This window comes from Staurois parvus, unplaced genomic scaffold (genome assembly GCF_062004578.1).
Source record: "Staurois parvus isolate SC_StPar_1 unplaced genomic scaffold, SC_StPar_1.0 ptg000282l, whole genome shotgun sequence".
NCBI lineage: Eukaryota > Metazoa > Chordata > Amphibia > Anura > Ranidae > Staurois > Staurois parvus.
This window is the reverse complement of record NW_028318078.1, coordinates 4,412,379-4,431,543: the sequence shown is the minus strand read 5'-3', so window position 1 is coordinate 4,431,543 and position 19,165 is coordinate 4,412,379. Positions and strand designations below refer to the sequence as shown.

The following is a 19,165-nucleotide window of genomic DNA, read 5'->3' as shown; positions in this document are numbered from 1 at the left end:
GGCTGGCATACCTCGTCCTGTACCTATTACTACTCTGAACTTGGGTACCAGGACCTCTCCAAGCATTTTCCAGCTGGGGAAAACCAAATGCTTCCAGGGCTATACAACTCACAGGGGCCAACTCCACACCTTGCCTTTGCTCTTGACCACATCTTTACCTTTACTCTGTATATTTTCAGTTTGCATAGTATTATATAACTTATGAGAGGTGCCTCCTGGTGCTAGCTAAGAATTGTTCTAACACCTCCTTAAAGGTGTTCTGCTGGGATATAGTAGTTAAGTGTCAACTTTTAGGTGAAACCTTACCGCCCAGCAAGGGAATACAGGAACCATGAATGCACACCATGACCTGTCAGATGTTGACATTTTTTGCACTAGAGAAGATCTGAATCATCAGTGGTGGTACTAGTAAGAATTATTACTTTGATTTTACAGGCTGGTAGTTTTGTCATGGTGGTCTGTGTTTGCCATCAGTTGCCCTAAAGACTGCCAATACTGCTAGGCGAGATAGGCAGCCACTTAGGGCACACTGCTGCCTTGGGCACAGGCACGGCTTTTGGTTTCCCCAGGGCTTCTGCTCTGGTACCTTGCACAGTGTCAGTGGGATGCCAACTGCTGGGACGCTATCTCTGTTTCCACGCCTGGCACTGGAGCAGCACCATCAGACAGAGTTCCTCCTCATAGCACACACATTTACCTATTAGAAGCCCTAGTGAAGTGCAAAGATCGGATTATACATGGACAGAATGGCTCTGTTTCCAAGAAGTATTACTGAGTAGTGCAGACAAGGAGGGATGTATAGTGCACACAGCGGTAACCTTTCTAGCTCTTCATGCATAGATCTCTATTATCAGCTCCGGCCCACTGAGCCAGATTGTCTGCCTGGATTGAGGGGATCATGTCCCAACAGAGCATCATTGTAGTCCAGACTACCACCAACAGCAGCAGTGGCCAGTAGAGAAGCCTGGGACAAGTGGATAGAGAACACCCTAGCTCTATCTCAGCCACACTGAAGATGTACCAAGAGGTAAGAATCTTCTCTCCTCTGCTGCATGTGTGTAATTTAGAAAATTTGTCATCCGGGTGCTGGAAGTAACCAATAGTTGTCCTAATGTTTATAGTGGAAGAACTCACAGCAGCTTCATTACAGGTTGCCTTTCCAATTATAAAACTACTAGGGCAGCACAGTGGCTAAATGGTTAGCACTTCTGCCTGGCAGTACTAGGGTCATTGGTTTGGATCCCAACCATGGCACCACCTATGTAGAGTTTGCATGTTCTCCCTGTGTCTGCGTGGGTTTCCTTCGGGTATCCCAGTTTCCTCCGACACTCCAAAGAAATGCTGGTAGGTTAATTGGACCGTGTCTAAATTGGCCCTAGTATGTGTATGAATGAATGTAAGTTAGGGCCCTTAGATTGTACGCCCCTTGAGGGTTAGGGACTGATGTGAATGTACAATATACATGTAGAGCACTGCATAAATTGATGGCATTAATAAGTACCTGAAATAAATAAATACTGTTGGGATTCTTTGTCAACTCTACATCAAGCCACAGTTGTTAGTGTCATTAACCTGTTATTACCCACGTAACACATATGTGCGGTGGAAAAAAGGGAGTACTTTAATGCCCACATGCTGCCCATATGTGTCCATAGCCAGAAGAGTTTTCTGTGCTGAGAGCATGCATGCTGTTCATAGTGACTGAGCTGTCAGATAGCTCTCAGTCTCCACTAATGGTCAAAAACCAGCAGGACCGGCTCCCAATCATATGACCACTGTGTCAGACAATCAGCAGTTGTGCTTGGACTGCAAATTGTATGCTATTTTAATATAATACTATTTTTAAAAGTGTTGAAGATTTTTTTTGGGTGGGAAGAGGGGGAGTGCAAGTAGCTGCCTATGGCACAAAATAGTCTAGCACTGGCCTTGGCTACTCTATTATGGTAGGAAGAGATGACCTTATCTGTAAGGGGGCAAAAATGTAATGTGTATGTACAGTTTTTTTTCTTAAATCATGACGCATTGGTTTTGTTTTTAGCAAATACCTTTACTGGTTTTCTTTTAGATGGGATGTGTAGCGGATTAGAAGATATTTTCTAAAAAGGTTTAATTTTTTATTTAGTTGGGTACATATAAGTAAAATGCATCTTGATATTTTGTTTTCTCAATTCTAGCCAGTACATGGTGTTCCATGAACCTTTTCACATTTCCCTGTACCTCTGTACCACCTCTGTTGTTTACAGAGCTCAATAGCAGAATTTACACATCAACAAAAATAAGGCAGAACAGTGACCCCTCCACCTCCATCTAAATACCTAATCTGAAGCTTTAATCAGAGACAGATAACTGCTGCTGTTGTAATTCTCTGGAAATCCTTTGCAATGTGTTAAATAAAGAGAGAGATAGCAATGCACAGATCTAAAACATTGATTTTAAAAAAACATATACACCCCTAAAAATATAAAATAATTATATTAACCACTTGACCTCCTGAGGATTTACCCCCCTTAATGACCAGACCTCTTTTTGCTACTCGGCTCTGCACTAATTCAACTGATAATTGCGCGGTCATGCAATGCTGCACCCAAACAAAATTTATGTCCTTTTTTTCACACAAATACAGCTTTCTTTCGGTGGTATTTGATCACCTGTGCGCTTTTTATTTTTCACGCTATAAACAAAAAAAGGCCAAAAATTTTGAAGAAAAACAATATTTTTTACTTTCAGCTATAAAAAATATATAGTAAACTCAAAGTTGGTTATAAATTTAGGCCAAAATGTATTCTGCTACATGTTTTTGGTAAAAAAATCCCAATAAATGTATATTGATTGCTTTGTGTGGAAGTTATAGCGTCTACAAACTATGGTATAGATACTGCAATTTCCGCCATTTTTTTGCTATACAGCGCTGTGCTAGTTTAACGGACAATTGCGCGGTCATGCAATACGGTACATAAATGAAATTTACATCATTTTTTACCACAAATTGAGGTTTCTTTCGGTCGTATTTGATCGCCTGTGCGGTTTTTATTTTTTGCCATATAAAAAAAAAAGGCTGGCAATTTTGAGGAAAAAAAACAATATTTTGGACTTTTTGCTATAAAACATGTCCAGTAAAAAAAAAATGTAAAAATCAAATTTAGTCATAAATTTCTGCCAAAATGCATTCTGTGACATGGCTTTGCTAAAAAAAAAACCCAATACGTGTAAATTAATTGGTTTACGTGAAAGTTATAGTGTTTACAAATGGCGGGAAAGATACTGGGATTTTTAGTTTTTTTTTTATACTAATAATGGCGGCGATCAGTGACTTATGGCAGCGATCAGTGACTTATGGCGGTGATCAGCGACTTATGGCAGGACTGCGGGACTGCGGCGGGCATTCTGACATTGGGGGTACTGACTTGGGGTCACTGACATCCCCAGTGACACCAATACAGTGATCAGTGCAAAAAAAAAAAAACACTGACACTGTACTAATGGCACTGGGGAGGAAGGGGTTAAGTTTATTATTCAGGGAAAGGGTTAACTGTGTGAGTGGAGTGTTTTACTAGGGGGCGGGGGTGTGTACTGCAGGGAACACCTCTGATCAGGAGAGAGAAACTCTTCTGTCCTGATCAGCGTGTCCTGGAGCTGTCAGGGAACTGACAGAAAGCACAGCTACTGCAGCAGTGCTCTCTGTCAGTGATTGCCACCGATCGCCGGGACATAGCCGGTAACAACCGGCTGTGACCCGGCGACTGATATCCGTGGCTGTGATCGGCGGGACAGGTAGGGCGGCGGCGCGCCTTGCGCGCGTCCTCTACCTGTTTACAAAACACACGTGCTTTTGCCCAGCCGTGCCGCCCTGCCGCCGTATTTATACAGTGGCTGGGCGGCATGTGGTTAATAATTAAAATAGAACTCCAGGAAAAGCCTTTTTTTCAACACTGGATAGAGTCAGAGGTTTCAAGACTTTTGTCAGATTTTTATTGTTGTTTCTATAATATTGTCAAGATCAAGAACATGGGTACATGACCTCAAACTAGGAGGAATTTTTCAAACTAATGTTAGAAAGTATTATTTTACCAAAAGAGTATTTAATGCTTGGAATAGACTTCCAGCAGAGGTAGTGAGACAACAGTAAGTCGATTCATACATGCTTTCGACAAATAGATCTATACTCAGACAAAAAAAGTAAAAAAAAATGGGACGGATTTCATGGATAGATTACTTGCTCTTTTTTCTGCCATCACCCTTTTATGTTTCTATGTCTCCCTTGGGAAGATTTACTTTCATTTCCTGTCCCAGAGACGAGACACAACAGAAAAGTATGGCGTGGCTTCCACTTCTAACATCCCTCAATGTAATAGATGTCCCCATTAGAACATATTCTGGTGACAGTTTTAAAAATTTTGAATTCTTCCCTATGTTTTCTGTTTGATGACAGTAGATCTAACCAACAGGGCCACAAACACAAAAAGGAAAAAAAAATGTATGGAGATTCTAACTCTCCAAAAACTTGGCTGGTACTCCACTTTAAAATAACACTGACCCCAAACCATTATAGTCTTCCTTTAAACACTTATGTTACTTTTTAAACTCTTTTTAAACTTCCCAGCAATGCATCAAACTTGGGGGGAAGTTGAGCTGGAAGCAAAAGCTTATTCTAAATTCTGAAGAGGTTGTCCGACCTTACTAAACTTTTCAGAGGCTACACTGAGCGTGGTGCAGTTCTCCCACCGCCGTCAGCTGCCTGGAAGGACTCTGATGGTGTATTAATGAAAACATTGTGCAGTTACAGAGGGAACTGGTAATATTTTTAATTTGCTTGCTGAATGAGAGGGGTGGCAGAGGTTTATGAAAGGAAAGAGTCCCTTAGGCCTCTTAAAGTCTTTCAAACTGTGTATTTAATTGGATACTGAATTCAATGCTTTGGCTGTTGGCTTCAGGTAGCTCTATAAAGTCTGCAAATGTAGGTGAGCCCAGCAGCACTTTCCATTGCCTCTTATGTGACTTGAGAGCTGGGGTGTCTGTGCAATTAAAGACAAATGAATCATTAGCTAGAGGCCAGCCTCTGGTAGACAAGCTGCAAACAAAGGATTACATTCTGCTACATTGTGACCTGTTTGTACTGCTGATACTTGCACATTAATCAATAAATTAAATCACTTAGCATGCCTTTTTTTCTAGCAAAATTATAGGATGTGTATGTAATACTTTAAAAAATTCCAGCAGTGCAAAAAGTTGGGTATTGTAATTAGAAAAGAAAAAAAAAGTTTAATTTTGGGGGCAAAATGAGGCAGCTAAGAGCAAGCTACTGCAACACATCTACAGTGTTTTCATTTAGAACTATGGCCTCCTGTTAAACTATATGAGCTGCTACACTTAATTATAAGTGCCTATGCACTTATGTTATCCCCTAGCCCCTCCTGAAAAGTCCCACAAATATCTCTTCAGCCTGCCAGTGAAGTCCTCTTCATGCAGCTTCCTGCGATGGTGTGACAACAATGTTACACTGCTGCTGAACTCAAGGAGGAGTTGCCACCCTTATGAAGGTATTGCCTGCTTGTGCCACAGTTGGATAAAAATTGTAGGGGGTGTGGCTGTGATCTATGTGGCTATGACCACTGTCATGGCTTGTAGCTTGCTAGTCAGCACCTTGTCACGCCTAGTCCTGATTACTTCTTTCTGGACTGAAAGCACTGAAGCCCTCACACCGCGAGCTGCAGTGACTGGAAGAGGCAGCATGTGAGACACAAATGAAGGAGGATTTGGCTCAGTCAGGGACAGTAAATTATTATTATTATACAGTATTTATATAGCGCCAAAGGGTTTGCTCAGCGCTGTACAAAGGCAGGGGGACAAGACATGAGACAAGATAGAGACAGTGCGATACACGAGGGGTTCGAGGGCCCTGCTCTTTCGAGTTTACAATCTAGGAGGGAGGGGAAAGTGGTACAGGAGGAAGTGGCTGTGGGGGATGAGGTGGTGGGAAGAGTGGAGGTCAGATGTTAGGTGAGGGAGGGGTAGGCCTCCCTGAAGAGGTGGGTCTTCAAGGTGCGCCTGAAGGTGGTGAGGGTGGGCGACAGTCTGATGGATTGGGGTAGGGAATTCCAGAGGATGGGGGAGGTCCTGGAGAAGTCTTGCAGTCAGGCGTGGGAGGAGGAGATCAGGGAGCTAGAGAGTAGGAGGTCCTGAGAGCAGCGAAGGGCACGGGTAGGGTAGTATTTGGGTATCAGGTCGGTTAAGTAGGTTAAGGCAGCATTGTGGATGGCAGAGGGGGGTTGCGGATGTGGAGCGGTTAGTGAGGTGGATGAGTCTCGCCGCCGAGTTCATGATCGACTGGAGTGGGGTTAGCGTTCGTTTGGGTAGGCCGGTGAGGAGGGAGTTGCAGTAGTCCAGGCGTGAGATGACGAGGGAGTGCACGAGTAGTTTGGTAGTGTCTGGGGTGAGGAATGTACGTATCTTGGAGATGTTTCGGAGTTGGAGCCTGCATGATCTTGGGAGCACTTGGACGTGGGGTAGGAAGGAGAGGTGGGAGTCCAGGGTGACACCCAGGACCTTGGCAAGTGGGGTGGGAGTGATGGTGGCGTGGTTAGTAGTGATGGAGAGAATGGGGGGGTTGCGGGGTGGGGGGAAGACCAGGAGCTCAGTTTTGGACAGGTTAAGTTTGAGGAAATGGAGCGACATCCAGTCATGGATTTCGTACTTTAAGTGCCCCCACTTCTTTCTTTAAAAAAACATCTTAATGCCCTACTTACCATCTCTATACTCCAATACTGCCATCCAAGTCATACTATGATCATGAGGTTGATATCAAGACATGTTCAGATACTGCGTTTACTGTTATTTAAATCGGAGTTCCACTCAAAAGGGGAAGTTCCTCTTTAAAAATTGGTCCCCCGCTCCCCATTAAGGATTGGCACCTTTGCGGAGCGGGGGGAAAACATTGTACCCGCACACACTTCCGCTGTAATCGCCTAGGCGATCGGAAGTGGAAGTTGTCCTCCTATCCTCCCTCCCTGAAGTCTTGTGGGACACGTGACAGGTCCCAGAAGATGACGGGGCCATTCAGGAAGAGCAGCGCCACTCGCACATGTGCAGTGGGTACTGTCACAGCCGGGTGCCCACACTGAAGATGCCGGCGCCTGGAATACACTGGCCAGTAAAACCAGCTGCAGGAGGGGCACCACAGGATCGTAAGACAGGTGAGTGGCTGTTTTTTTTTAAAGTCAGCAGCTACAGTTATTGTAGCTGCTGACTTTTATTTTTTTACAGTGTGAGTGGAACTCCGCTCTAAAGTGATACTAAACCCAGGACCCATGGTCCAGTACACAGAACATGCAAATGCTATTATTTAAATAGTAAATATAAAATGATAAATACCTTTTCTCATTAGCAGTTAGAGCAGTCTTGTGAATTCTATCAGTTTTCAGCAGAGCACTGTTTAAAGCTTGTAGGAGGAGTTTTCTCTAGGAGAATGCAGAACCCCTGACCTCTGTCTGGGCATTGCTGATTGACCCTGTGCTGATCAAATGCACTCTCCCAAGAAAAAGAAAACCTCTCTAGCAATATACATTAAACTGAGCATGTGTGCGATATGTCTTAGCAGGAGATAAGAGGGAGCACTGAAAGAAGGGGAGGATCAGAGAAATCAGGATCAAACAGCATTTTTACACAATACAGAGGATTAACCCCTTAGGTTCCACGGTGAGAATAACAAGCATGCTTTACTTCATATACAGGCTGATTTTACTGTTGTGGGCTTAATAACACTTTAATGATTGCTCCAACCCCAGCCCTCCATCAGTATTATCCTATCCCTTGATCTGTGAATGGAAAAGAGAATCCTGTCACTGATCAGACTTTCCCCCATTCATAGATCATGTTTTAGGCCATGTGATCAGTGAAAGAACTTTTCCTAATGGAGGAGAGGGCAAGAGGAGTATATCCCTATGAGATCATCTTTAGGACAGCTGAGCCTTGAGAACCAAAGCTGTTAACCCCCACAGCCCTGGAAGTTCAACAGCAGGAAGAGGACAGGGCAGTCCTGCACTGAAGATTTCTACAGAATTCAGCAGTCTGCATATTAAGGGACATACAGTACTTCTTTACAGGTAAGTCATGTAACTAAAGCTTTAGAGGAAAATAAATATTTTTTTTTAACCAAACTTCACTTTTAGACTTAATCGGATGTGCCTGGGATCACTAAACTAACCAAACAGAATTGAAACTGAGTATTTCAACTGTGTTTAGCTGTTTGCCTGATTTGTTCAATAAGTTAGTTAAACATGTCAGTTACTGACAACTATTCCCATGGTGCAGCTAATTGAATGCTTCCGATACTATTCACTGTGTTTTTATTGGAAGTCTCAATGGCTAGGCATCTAGAATAGCTGAAAAGCATTTAGGACAGCTAATCACAAAACTGAACTTCAGCAGCCCTTTCTTTCCATCATCACATGGAGGAGTAGAATGATTAAGCTTTTAAGGCCTATTCACACTGGCTGGTGTGTGTTGCAGTGCAGGCAGTGCTGATGCATTGATCCTGGAGCATTGAACTGTTCCCTTTTTTTTTTTAAACTAACTTTTTTGAAATGTCACACAGTGCACAACAGCACTGCAGCAACAGGGGCAGACTTTTGGGTGGAGAAAAGGTTTGTTGAACTAAATGGCTTAAAGAATATGTAAACATTTTATAGTTATGTTATGTTCCTTTGGTAACATTTACTGTGCTTCCTTTGTGTGAAAATCCTGGTGATCCTGCCAGTCTAACTACTTTCCTATTTCAAACTGACCATGCTAGCCATGAAAGAATATCTGTCCCAGTGTGATTAGTTTTATGGCTGTGCTACGAGCTCAGCCGAAATGTCTTCCAATGGCCAAGACTTGTGCTGACACTCGCCCCTGCATAGCCACTTGCTAGAAACATCAGTGCACTGATGCCTCTCTATGCCCCTTAAGTAGCTGAAGACCGTGGAACGTGATCAAAGAGAAAAAAAAGGTATATACTTTTTTCATATATACATACACAAATGTTTTGCCTTTCATTTCTTTTTTAAATTGATTGGGTTGTTTTACAAGATATGAGTTCATATATACTTTAAAGTGACACTAAACGATATTCCTACTCCCAAATAATAATTTATCCACTACTTAATGGCCATGCAATCAATTGTTAATTAAATGGTTTGTTACTGTGTTTTTATGGTGTCTAATGTCCTTTCTGAGCCTCCAAACCTTTCCTTTTCCCTCTTACTTCCATTTATTTGAAATGAGCAGTGTACATTAGTTGAGGTCACATGCACAGCTCTAAGCATACTGCAAAACCCATAGTCCACAGATCATAGTCCCTTGTCCATCTCGGGAGGGAGCAAGAGAGAGTGGCTACATTCCTGCATACACTGGGACCATGAAGAATGAATGTAGCCACCCTCTAACAGGAAGTCAGATCAAAGCAGCAAATTGAAGTGTAATGCTACCCTCTTGAGGGCCACTGAGTTTTTGGCTCCACCAAACTCTGTGCAGGTAGGCAACACACATTTTCCACTCTTGCATCCACAGTCAGTAAACAGTCCATGTTTGCTTGATTTTTGTTGTTTTATCAGGGGTTACCTAGTTAGATAGAGTCTAGAAGTATATGGGATGCCCAGTGGAATTCAAACAACTTTGGAGGCAACTTTTTAGATAAAAAAAAAGGCAACAATTCAGCACACAGTCTTTACTAGTAACACTTGGTCCCCTAAATGAACCTCTTCAGACCCCAGATGAAAATCTCATCCACCTGGCTGTCATGAGAGTATCCAAAAGTAAGGGATTCTGAGACACACATGGGAATGATGTGCCAGGGAGAACGAACTGGGTATTACACCTCTCCTTTGTAGACCCAGGGGGTGTAGAAGTACTCACACTGTCCTGTTCCTGTAGCTGTAAAGGTGAAGCTACTTTCAAGCCTCATGCTGGGCTGGCCTGCTGACAGGCTGTCCTTCCTTGTAGACTGTGTAATAGTGGGGATCCCTTGTTCCAGCTCCTAGCCTATAGGCAGACCCCTGTCCTTTGGGGTCCCTTCCCAGGCTCCACACCAGCACCATTTCCTCACTCATCTTTCACCCAACTCCCCTGCTGGCCAGGCTCTGTCACCCGATATAGCCGGCAGCCCTGATCAGTTTATTCTGAGGGAGGGGGAGTTTCCCCCGTCAGAATGCAATAACTTTGTGGGGAAGATTCCCCCATCCATACTGAGTGTGCAGCTGATGAAATCAAGTCTTTTATTTTCACTCAACCCAAGGGTTGAATGAAAAAAAGTGACTCATCTATGGGCTGCTTAAGTGACTGGTCTTCTTTAACCATTTGCCGCCCGGCCAATGGCCGTTTGGTGGCTGCAAAAATGCACTAGATTTCCGGGGTGGACACCATTTGGCATCCTCCCGCACATGCGCAGTGTTTGCACTTGCAGAGCCGTGCAGCGGCGTGATCTGTCACCGGCCGTGTACCTCTGACACGGCCGATGACAGCTCTGAGTACCAGCCCCCGTTGCCGGTACCATATGACCTGTTGTGACCAATCACAGCAGGTCACATGACAGTTGTATACAATAGATGGCTTCATTCATGCCATCCGTTGTATACTAGTGTCTAGCTGTGAAAGGTCACAGTGATCACATGCACATGTCATGTGATTAGCTGTGGCCAAATCACAGCTAAGCACAAAAAAAAAAAAAAACCCTGAATGAATCGATGTCATTCAGGTAAATGCTTGCTTATAGCAAAGTAAATCTTTGCTCTAAGCAAATTGTGTAAAAAAAAAAGAAAAATACTGATCACTTCCCCAAAGTAGTACAATGTTACTATGGTAACATTGTACTACTTTGGTCATAGTGAAATATGAAAAACAAATCTTAAAAAAAATAAAAAAAATGTAATAAAATAATAAAAAAATATATATATATATTTTTTTTCATACTGTCACCAGTCAGTGCCCCTGATCACCGCCATGCCAGTTATATGATGCTACTGTACTGCACTGGTGACAGTATGTAAAAAAAAAATACTGAAAATATTTTTTTTAATTTTTTAATTTTCCGAAAAATTATGACAAAAAAAATACAACTTCAAAAAACTCGCCATGCCTCTTATGAAGTACATCGGACTGTCTACTCTGCAAAAAGGGGTCATTTGGGGGATATCTGTACTGTTCTGACATTCTTGGACCTCAAGAAATTAGATTGGCTGTCAGTACTTCAGGATTGATCAATTTTCAGATCTATACCATAGTTTGTGAACTCTATAACTTTCCTACAGACTAAAAAATACATCTTAATTTGGGTTATTTTCACCAAAGACATGTAGCAGAATACATCTTGGCCTAAATTTATGAAGAACAATTATTTATTTGTAACCGTTTATAACAGAAACAAAGAAAAACGTGTTTTTTCTTCAAAATTTGTGGTCTTTTTTTGTTAATTTGCAAAAAATAAAAACTCCGACGGTGATTAAATACCACCAAAAGAAAGCTCTAGTTGTGTGAAGAAAATGTTTGGGTACAATGTTTTAGTTTGGGTACAATGTTGTATGACCGCGCAATTGTCATTCAAAGTGTGAGAGCGCTGAAACCTGAAAAATGGCCTGGGCAGGAAGGTGTAAAATTGCCCGGTATTGAATTGGTTAACAAAACCTATCAGTTATAGCTGAATATTTTAGAAATATTCTGTCCAGAAAGCATCATAGTACAGTACTTTGTGCTATACACCACCTGGAAAAATGGAATCGATACCAGATAAAAATCAACCCACTCTGTGCCCTGAAATCTGAATCACGATCAGTAAATGTTGCATTATCACCTGATTAATGCTGACAAATAAGGATTAAAGTAAAGGATATAATTACATATGATTTATCCTAATCAAAACTAGATGACAAGCAAAAGACAGACAATACCATTAGAGGGGACGGATTTGCTATGTAACCAGATACTTCTGTTACGACAAGCCTGATAACAGAACAGAGGACATATAGTACACACCTGTAATGTCACCTACATTGTAATAGTCTCATGAAATGACCTTTCTGCACACATTCACCAAGGCTATACTCAAAACTCTGGCTGTAGAAACAACTAATAATATTGCACTGTTTAGAAAAATCTTCTTGTCAATCTCGGGGGGGGGGGGGTCATATTCTTTGAAAGAGGTAAGCTACACCTGCATTAGCCGCATTGGGCTGGCTGTCTGAACACTGCTCCGTATGTGCAAAGTGCACCTGTCTGTGAATGTAATGTGCAAGCCACACTATGTGCCTGTCCTCACCTTTACTGCTTGAGTACCCTGAAATTCCTACCTACTCCTCTACTTCATAAGAGTACACAGTGGAAATTAGGTACCTTCTGCCCCTTTTATGATATGATCAGGTCTGGCAATAGGTTATTCATGCATTGAATTGTGGGAGACGAGGGGAATTTCCATTTCCCTATACCCAGAAGTACCAGGTATGAATAGGTGGATCTGGTGGTGTGTCAAGTCAGTAAGGGAGATGCAGCAAAAGTTAAACTAGTATGGTGTGATTGAATTACAAAAGAAGTAGAACAAGTTCACTTTAACGCTTGTTCATACTGGCAGTTTGGGGATGGTAAAACCCTGCAGGTGAGCCACAATTTTACTGGCCCTCTAACTGCTACCTTCTTAGACTGCATAAACCTTTGCGCAATCTAGCAACACATGCTGAAATGTGCATTTCTGCATGCCAACCCAGAAAGCCCAAAAATGTATGAAAAACATTTCCATTAATTCTTAATGACACCACAAACTTGGTGCAGACATGTATTTTTGCAAAACACAAAGTAAAGATACATGTAAAGCTCTATGCTTGAAAAGATGCAGGAGCTTCTTTGGCACATTTGTCTCACATAGGGCAGCCTCTGGGGACACTCAGGGGATGCTCGGTGAGAGTGGGGCCTTAGCTGCAGAGGCCACATGCCGTGGCTGCAATGCTTTGCTTCACACTGAACAAGTGAATAGGGCCGTTCTACAAACACCCCAATGCACATGGTTGTGGTACACTAGTGCAGGGATCAAGAGGTTAAAGAAGGCAATGAGGAGGCAATACAATGCCACCTTGCTGCCTGTCAAATGCTCTCTGAAGAGATCAGAGCATAGATTGCTCTTCAGAGAACCCCATTAGTGTGAATGAACCCTAAAAAGAGAATTTTCATTAAATGAGATGAAAAAAAGTGAGCATGCAACTTGAAAAAAATATCCAGTCGAATGCAAAGAAAATCTAAAAACTAAACTAAGTGAATTCTAAGAACATTCTCTTTGCAAAGTTAATTTTCACTTAGATTGGTAAATTAAAGTGGTTATAAACCCTTACATATACTCAGCAAAGAGACTAGACTCAGATGATACACAGAGAAATCCACCTGCATAAATTGGAGCTGCTAATCTGCAGCCCTCTGTCCTGTACAGCCATCTACAACACAGAGGTGAAGGGACTATTCTCAGTAGAATAAAGCAGGGGGCAGGGATCTAACATCACACACTGCAAATCTAGAGCACAGAGTTGAGTGCAATCTGAGAGCTGATTGGTGGAAAGTGAGAGTATGAGTCATCTTCTGTGTGGTAGGGGAGATGGGCCATTTCCCGGGAGGCTGTGGTGTCGGCTTAATCTATTACGAGTGAGTCATGAAAATAGCAGAGAGGGGAGAGATCAGAGAGGAAACACTCAGTGCTTTGGAATCAGGTTAGTACACACTATAATGTGATGTGCGTTGTTCATTTTTTCATGTCTGAGGTTTGTAGCCACTTTAACCTGGCCATACACTAATTTCAAACAAACATTCACACAAAAATACTCTTGTACATTTGTTGACTTTACGAATGTTGTTCAAAAGTACTTAAAACAAAGTTTGCTTTCACCATTTAATTTTGGAGTTAATGGACCTGAACACAAACCACATTCACTATTAAAAATGTGTTCATTCAAGAACAAATTTCCATCCTGCTCCTTCAAATGTTTTCATCACTGACAAAATGAAAAAAAATTTTGAACAAAATTCTATTATTGTTTGGCAAGATTTAGGGTGAAGCTGTGCTCACTTCAATCATCCAATAAAATGTGAGCAAATCCTTGCATAATTTTGGGTATTGTTTGCACATTTAATTTTAACTTTGTTTACCTTTTTATTGAGATAAGTGAAGATTCACTTAGAAAGTGAAAATGCGGTACTACTTTGGCAAATCCAAATTATTGTTTAGTCTGACAGTTACTGTGCCTACGGGTGTAAAGTAAATCTGTAAATCCATAAAAATCAAGTTAAAGTGACTTCAATAATGAACAGGTAACTACAACTGCCTGTATATACCTTCATTGGTTGCACTAGGAGCTCTAAAAATTAATAGGCAAATTCTGACGACTTCAGCCACTGAAGCCACCTGATGAGGTCCCATGCTGTCCCATCATCAAATCCTCTCTCATTAGCTCCATAGTAAAGAGAGGGCTGGCAAGGAAGCCAAAAATTCTGCTAAAATGTCTACTTTTTTTGTGGCTAGAAGAGCACATATGTTTGAAAGATGATGTATTAGTTGTGATGTCAATTGTTGCATAAATGATGGTCTCCCTATCTGGATGTGTCAGTTTGTAGCCTAAGAGCTCACACAAGAACAATAGCTAGATCTTGTTCTATAAGAGATGAGTCACCACTGTGCATTATTCAGCTCTGTGGTAATTTAAACTTGAGCTATTGAGGTCTGTAAACGAATGACTTTTTACCAAGCTAGAAAAAAAACTAAAATTGAAAATGAGAAGAAGGCTCTACCTAATTAGTACAAAATGTACTATATACAGTATATATATATATATATATATATATATATATATATATTTATGTCTAAATTGGCCCCAGTATGTGTATGTATGAATGTGAGTTAGGGACCTTAGATTGTACGCCCCTTGAGGGTTAGGGACTGATGTGAATGTACAATATATATGTAAAGTGCTGCGTAACTTGACGGCACTATATAAGTACCTGAAATAAATAAAATAAATAAATAAATAAAATATACATGTATATAGAAATATGTACAAACAAACTTATGAACCCACTTGGCCTAAGAAGACTGCAGTATTAGTAAGTATTAGCAGCCTGTCTTGATGCACTGCTCTGTCTAATTGAACTTTTGCACTGAACTGTCTAATAAGGGATGAATCACTGCTATATGTACATGTTGGGTTGAGTTATTGAGGTCTGTGAGCTACAAGCTTGTTTAACAGGCTATAAGGTAAAAAAATTTAAAAGGAGATGAGGAATCGCCTTAAGTGTTAATCTGATAAATGTTTAATGTGCAACATTTCCTATTTTTATATTTATCTGAGTGAAAAAAAGAATATGTATTTTACATTTTTTTTTTTTGCTTAAAGTCCTGGGTAGGGAAGAGCTCTGGGTTCAGTGACTCATCTAGGGTAAGAGTCTGGTATAGATGAAGGGAATCCCCTGTCTCTTTGTTTGGAAACAGAGCATAGTGGTTGGGAGCAGTTACCGACAATTTAAACTGCATTTTTTATTTTTGTAAATGTCAGTTTTGCTGTTGTAGGCTGTATACATCATTCAGATATGCCATTTCACAGGTAAGTTAAGGAATGTTGTTTAAAGAAATTCTGCATTTTCAATGCTGCGCTTTAGGTATTAATGACATTTTCACTTTTTGCTTTGGTACAGGTTCCCCAGTGCAGTGCCCAGCCCCCTATGTTACAGTATATGTACAGAAGATCCTGCCATAGTATTTGTTTCTTTTATGGACTCATTACTGGATAGCTTACAGAGATGAGAATTGGAGCACTGGTGTCTTTCATATGTGGAATTGGTGAGGGGGTTAAGCGCTGTCTGTTTTAATTCCATCCTTTGCCTGTTGACCTAGAAAGTTACTTTTTTGTAACCTTCAGCTCTCATTGACTTCAATGGGTTCCGGATTCGGTATTTGAACTTCAGTAACACATGTACATTTGGCTCATCACTAGTTCTAAATATATTAAATAAAAGAAGACAATATGATCAAACTCACCATACATTCCCTTTAAAGCATTTCGGGAATGGGAGTTTACCTCTAAATAAAAAATGGTCTTCAGATAATTCTCTAAATAAAATACGGTCTTAAGATAATTAAGGAGCAAAGTTAAAAGCATTAATGTGTCCAAAGTGAATACAATCTTTCCAATCTGCTCATTAGATGACATCAAAGGAATGAAGTAGTTGTGCACTGGGGTTATTTTACTAGCAGTGAAGTATTTTCTCTGTAATTCTGAATGAAATAATTAAGGACAGATGCTCCACTTGTTGCATTCTTTAAGCTCCTTGGGGCCGATGTATCAGGAGTTGTGCAACCATGTCAGAGCCTCACAAATCACAACGCACAAGTCTGTCTGTACTAAATGATACTCGATGGCAATGAGTAGTCACAGAAAGTCTGAGTCAGTAAAGTTGTACGCGCGGAAACACGTAAAGACGTGATGCATAGAACGGGGTGAAAGTTGACTATAGGCTGAGTAAAGAAGGGTATTAAGGGGTCATTTAACTATGTCTGGGACTGCCTGCATCTCCAATGATATCCAGCTTTCAATGTTTGCTGTTTCATCATTCAGTTGTCATTTTCATTTATACTTTTAAAACTGGATGGCGGCTATAGAGTGTGTTAAGATGGGATCCAAAATAGAGTTGAGTTACTAACATGTAACAAGATGGGGTCACAAGGAGGCTATCTTGGCATGGATTAGATGTATGTCCTACACCTTGCGCAGGGGCGGACTGACCATTTGGAAACTCAGGCACTGCTCGAGGGCCCGGGGTCAGTTGGGGGCCCCATGAGATGCCCCTGGTACCTTTTTCATAGGCTTTTTTGAGTTTGGGCAAGGACACAGGGGCCCCATGATCCCCTATTACCCGGGGGCCCCATAAGTTGTCAGTCCGCCCCTGATCTTGTGTACTGAATTTTTTTTTCTAGTTCTGTCTAGATAATGAAGGAATGAATGGATATTGAGAATGTCTGCAAATTTAGGCTTATGATTGTGTTTTAGATGTGTGGGGTGATGTTTAGAAGCAAATGGATAGGAAAGGATGTTCAGCCCTGTACCTTTGGTTATTGTTTTTCTATTACTGTCATGAATGACAAGAAACTACTAGGAGTGTAAGAAAAGAGATGACAGGAGCATGGTAGAAATCCAGGGCAAAGCAGGAACAGAAATATGAACACAAGATAAGAACAGACAGACAGGAAGTTATCATGTTGTCACCTGATGATAAATAGCTCTCATCTGAGTGCTGGGACCAAGAGTTCCTGGTTTTCACTAGGGATGAGTGAATCTCCTATGGCTTGGTTTGTGGACAGTTTTGCAAATATTGCTCAAAGATTACAAAACCCTATTGGATTCTATAGGGGGGTGAATCTTGTTTTAAATTATGGCCATTTGTAGGTCTAATAAGCAAGCAAAAGGAATAAGAAGCCAGACACTGCCTTTGGTAATGTGTTCCAGTCACATAAATGTATTATTATTATTATTATTATTATACAGGACTTATATATCTCCTTAAACAAAATTATTAGCTCTCCCTAACCCCTCAACACACACTGGCAGTATAGCTGCTATGACCCCACCCTTATAAAAGGAGCCTGGGTTATCAATCCCTTAAAATCACTGGCTTTTATGACTCATTTGAACAGGGCAAAGACTTTTCACTAAATCAAAGGTTGTCCCTTATTTCTGATGGCAAACCTGCAACTTTTTTGTCCAACAGTGGTGATTTGCAAAACTGGAGAACCCAAGGTAGCAGCTAACCTGAACTCCATCCCTAGTCTTTATTAGAACTGTTGAAGGCACAGATGGTAGGTACCTGAGACAGGGTGTTGGTGGTTATGCATACAAACCTGTGACTAAGACTTGCCACTAGCAAAACATCAAAGCAACATTTGTGTTATTCTTACATTCCTCTTAGCTGCAAGTATTCTTTATTTGATCATAAATATAGAAACACAAACATAATGTTTAGAATGTACTTACATCATCATCACAAGTTCTGGAACATTTGCCATCTAAAGATGCACACTGAAATGAGAAAAAAGGTTAATATAATGTGCTGCACATACAGGTGGACACATCAAACATAAGTCTGAATGTTAAGCTGTCCATGCACAGTCAACCTTATTTAAGTATTTTTTATGAGCTCCAAGTACAAACAAGCTGCCTGTATCAGACAATACCCAAAATAATGTGGCAAATTGTACCACTGATAGACAAGATGAGACTCTGGCCTGTATAGACAATTACGTGAGTATGTAGAGTATGTCCATGTTTATTAAATCTCAAGATACCTTCCTAAAGTTGCTCCCTCTGCAAAACCTAACTTTAAGACCATTTTTATATTTTCTCACAATTCAGATAGTCTCTGGCAAAATATAAGTTTGCAGATCAAGATTCCAGATCCCACTGGCTGTATATGTGTTCCACACCAGTGACTCACTAAGCATTAAGTAGTAGTTATAGTATTTAGGTGCATTGACCTATTTTGTCTTCAGTTATTTTTCTACCAAGCAATAAAGTAAGGATTGATATGACATCCCCTACATTTTAAAGCAAGTCAACAAAAGCAGCTCTAATTTTTCCATCCTCACATTAGGCTTCCCAGAGTGAAAATTACGTTACTGTATGTTGGTGGAGCACTGAATCAGGATTTTGGAAGGTATTTAAATCTGTTGATATTTTAGATAAGAGGCTGTTCTGTTTGGTAGGGTGGAGAGAGTGCCAGCCTAACACTTGCTAGGCTGCTAGACTGCCAAATGAAGCAGGCCTTTAATACATGCTAAGAAAATATACTCCAGGGTACTTGTACCTAGTCCAGAGTTATTCAAACCCACAGCTCCACAATCCCTGATGAGAGGGGATTGGTTAAGCCCAAGAAGCATGTTGGATAGCCTTCTTAATGACAAATAAATATAGAACAGGTTCTCAACCATAGGTCTGTTGTTCTCTTTACTCTACCAGCATTCCCAGAGCCTATGTTCAGATCCAGGTTTTTCCTATAGCAGAAGCAAAAGCAAATATTGGCTTTAGGTCCACTGAGCTAAGCTGCGGCTAAATACTTACCTTTCAGCAGTTTTGGGCTTTACCATTTTAACATCCACTTTCACCCCCCAGCTCTGCGT

The 19,165-nt window shown here is 41.1% G+C and overlaps 1 protein-coding gene across 3 annotated transcripts in view; it reads right to left on the bottom strand.

Moving 5' to 3' along the window:
• Nucleotides 1–19,165, bottom strand: part of CACNA2D3 (calcium voltage-gated channel auxiliary subunit alpha2delta 3) — a 1,248,789-nt gene that overhangs the window by 131,521 nt on the left and 1,098,103 nt on the right. For all 3 annotated transcript variants that reach the window (XM_089681870.1, XM_089681868.1, XM_089681867.1), the window contains one exon: nucleotides 18,024–18,068. In XM_089681870.1, coding sequence (XP_089537996.1) covers nucleotides 18,024–18,068 — 45 coding nt within the window. The remainder of the gene's footprint in view (nucleotides 1–18,023; nucleotides 18,069–19,165) is intronic.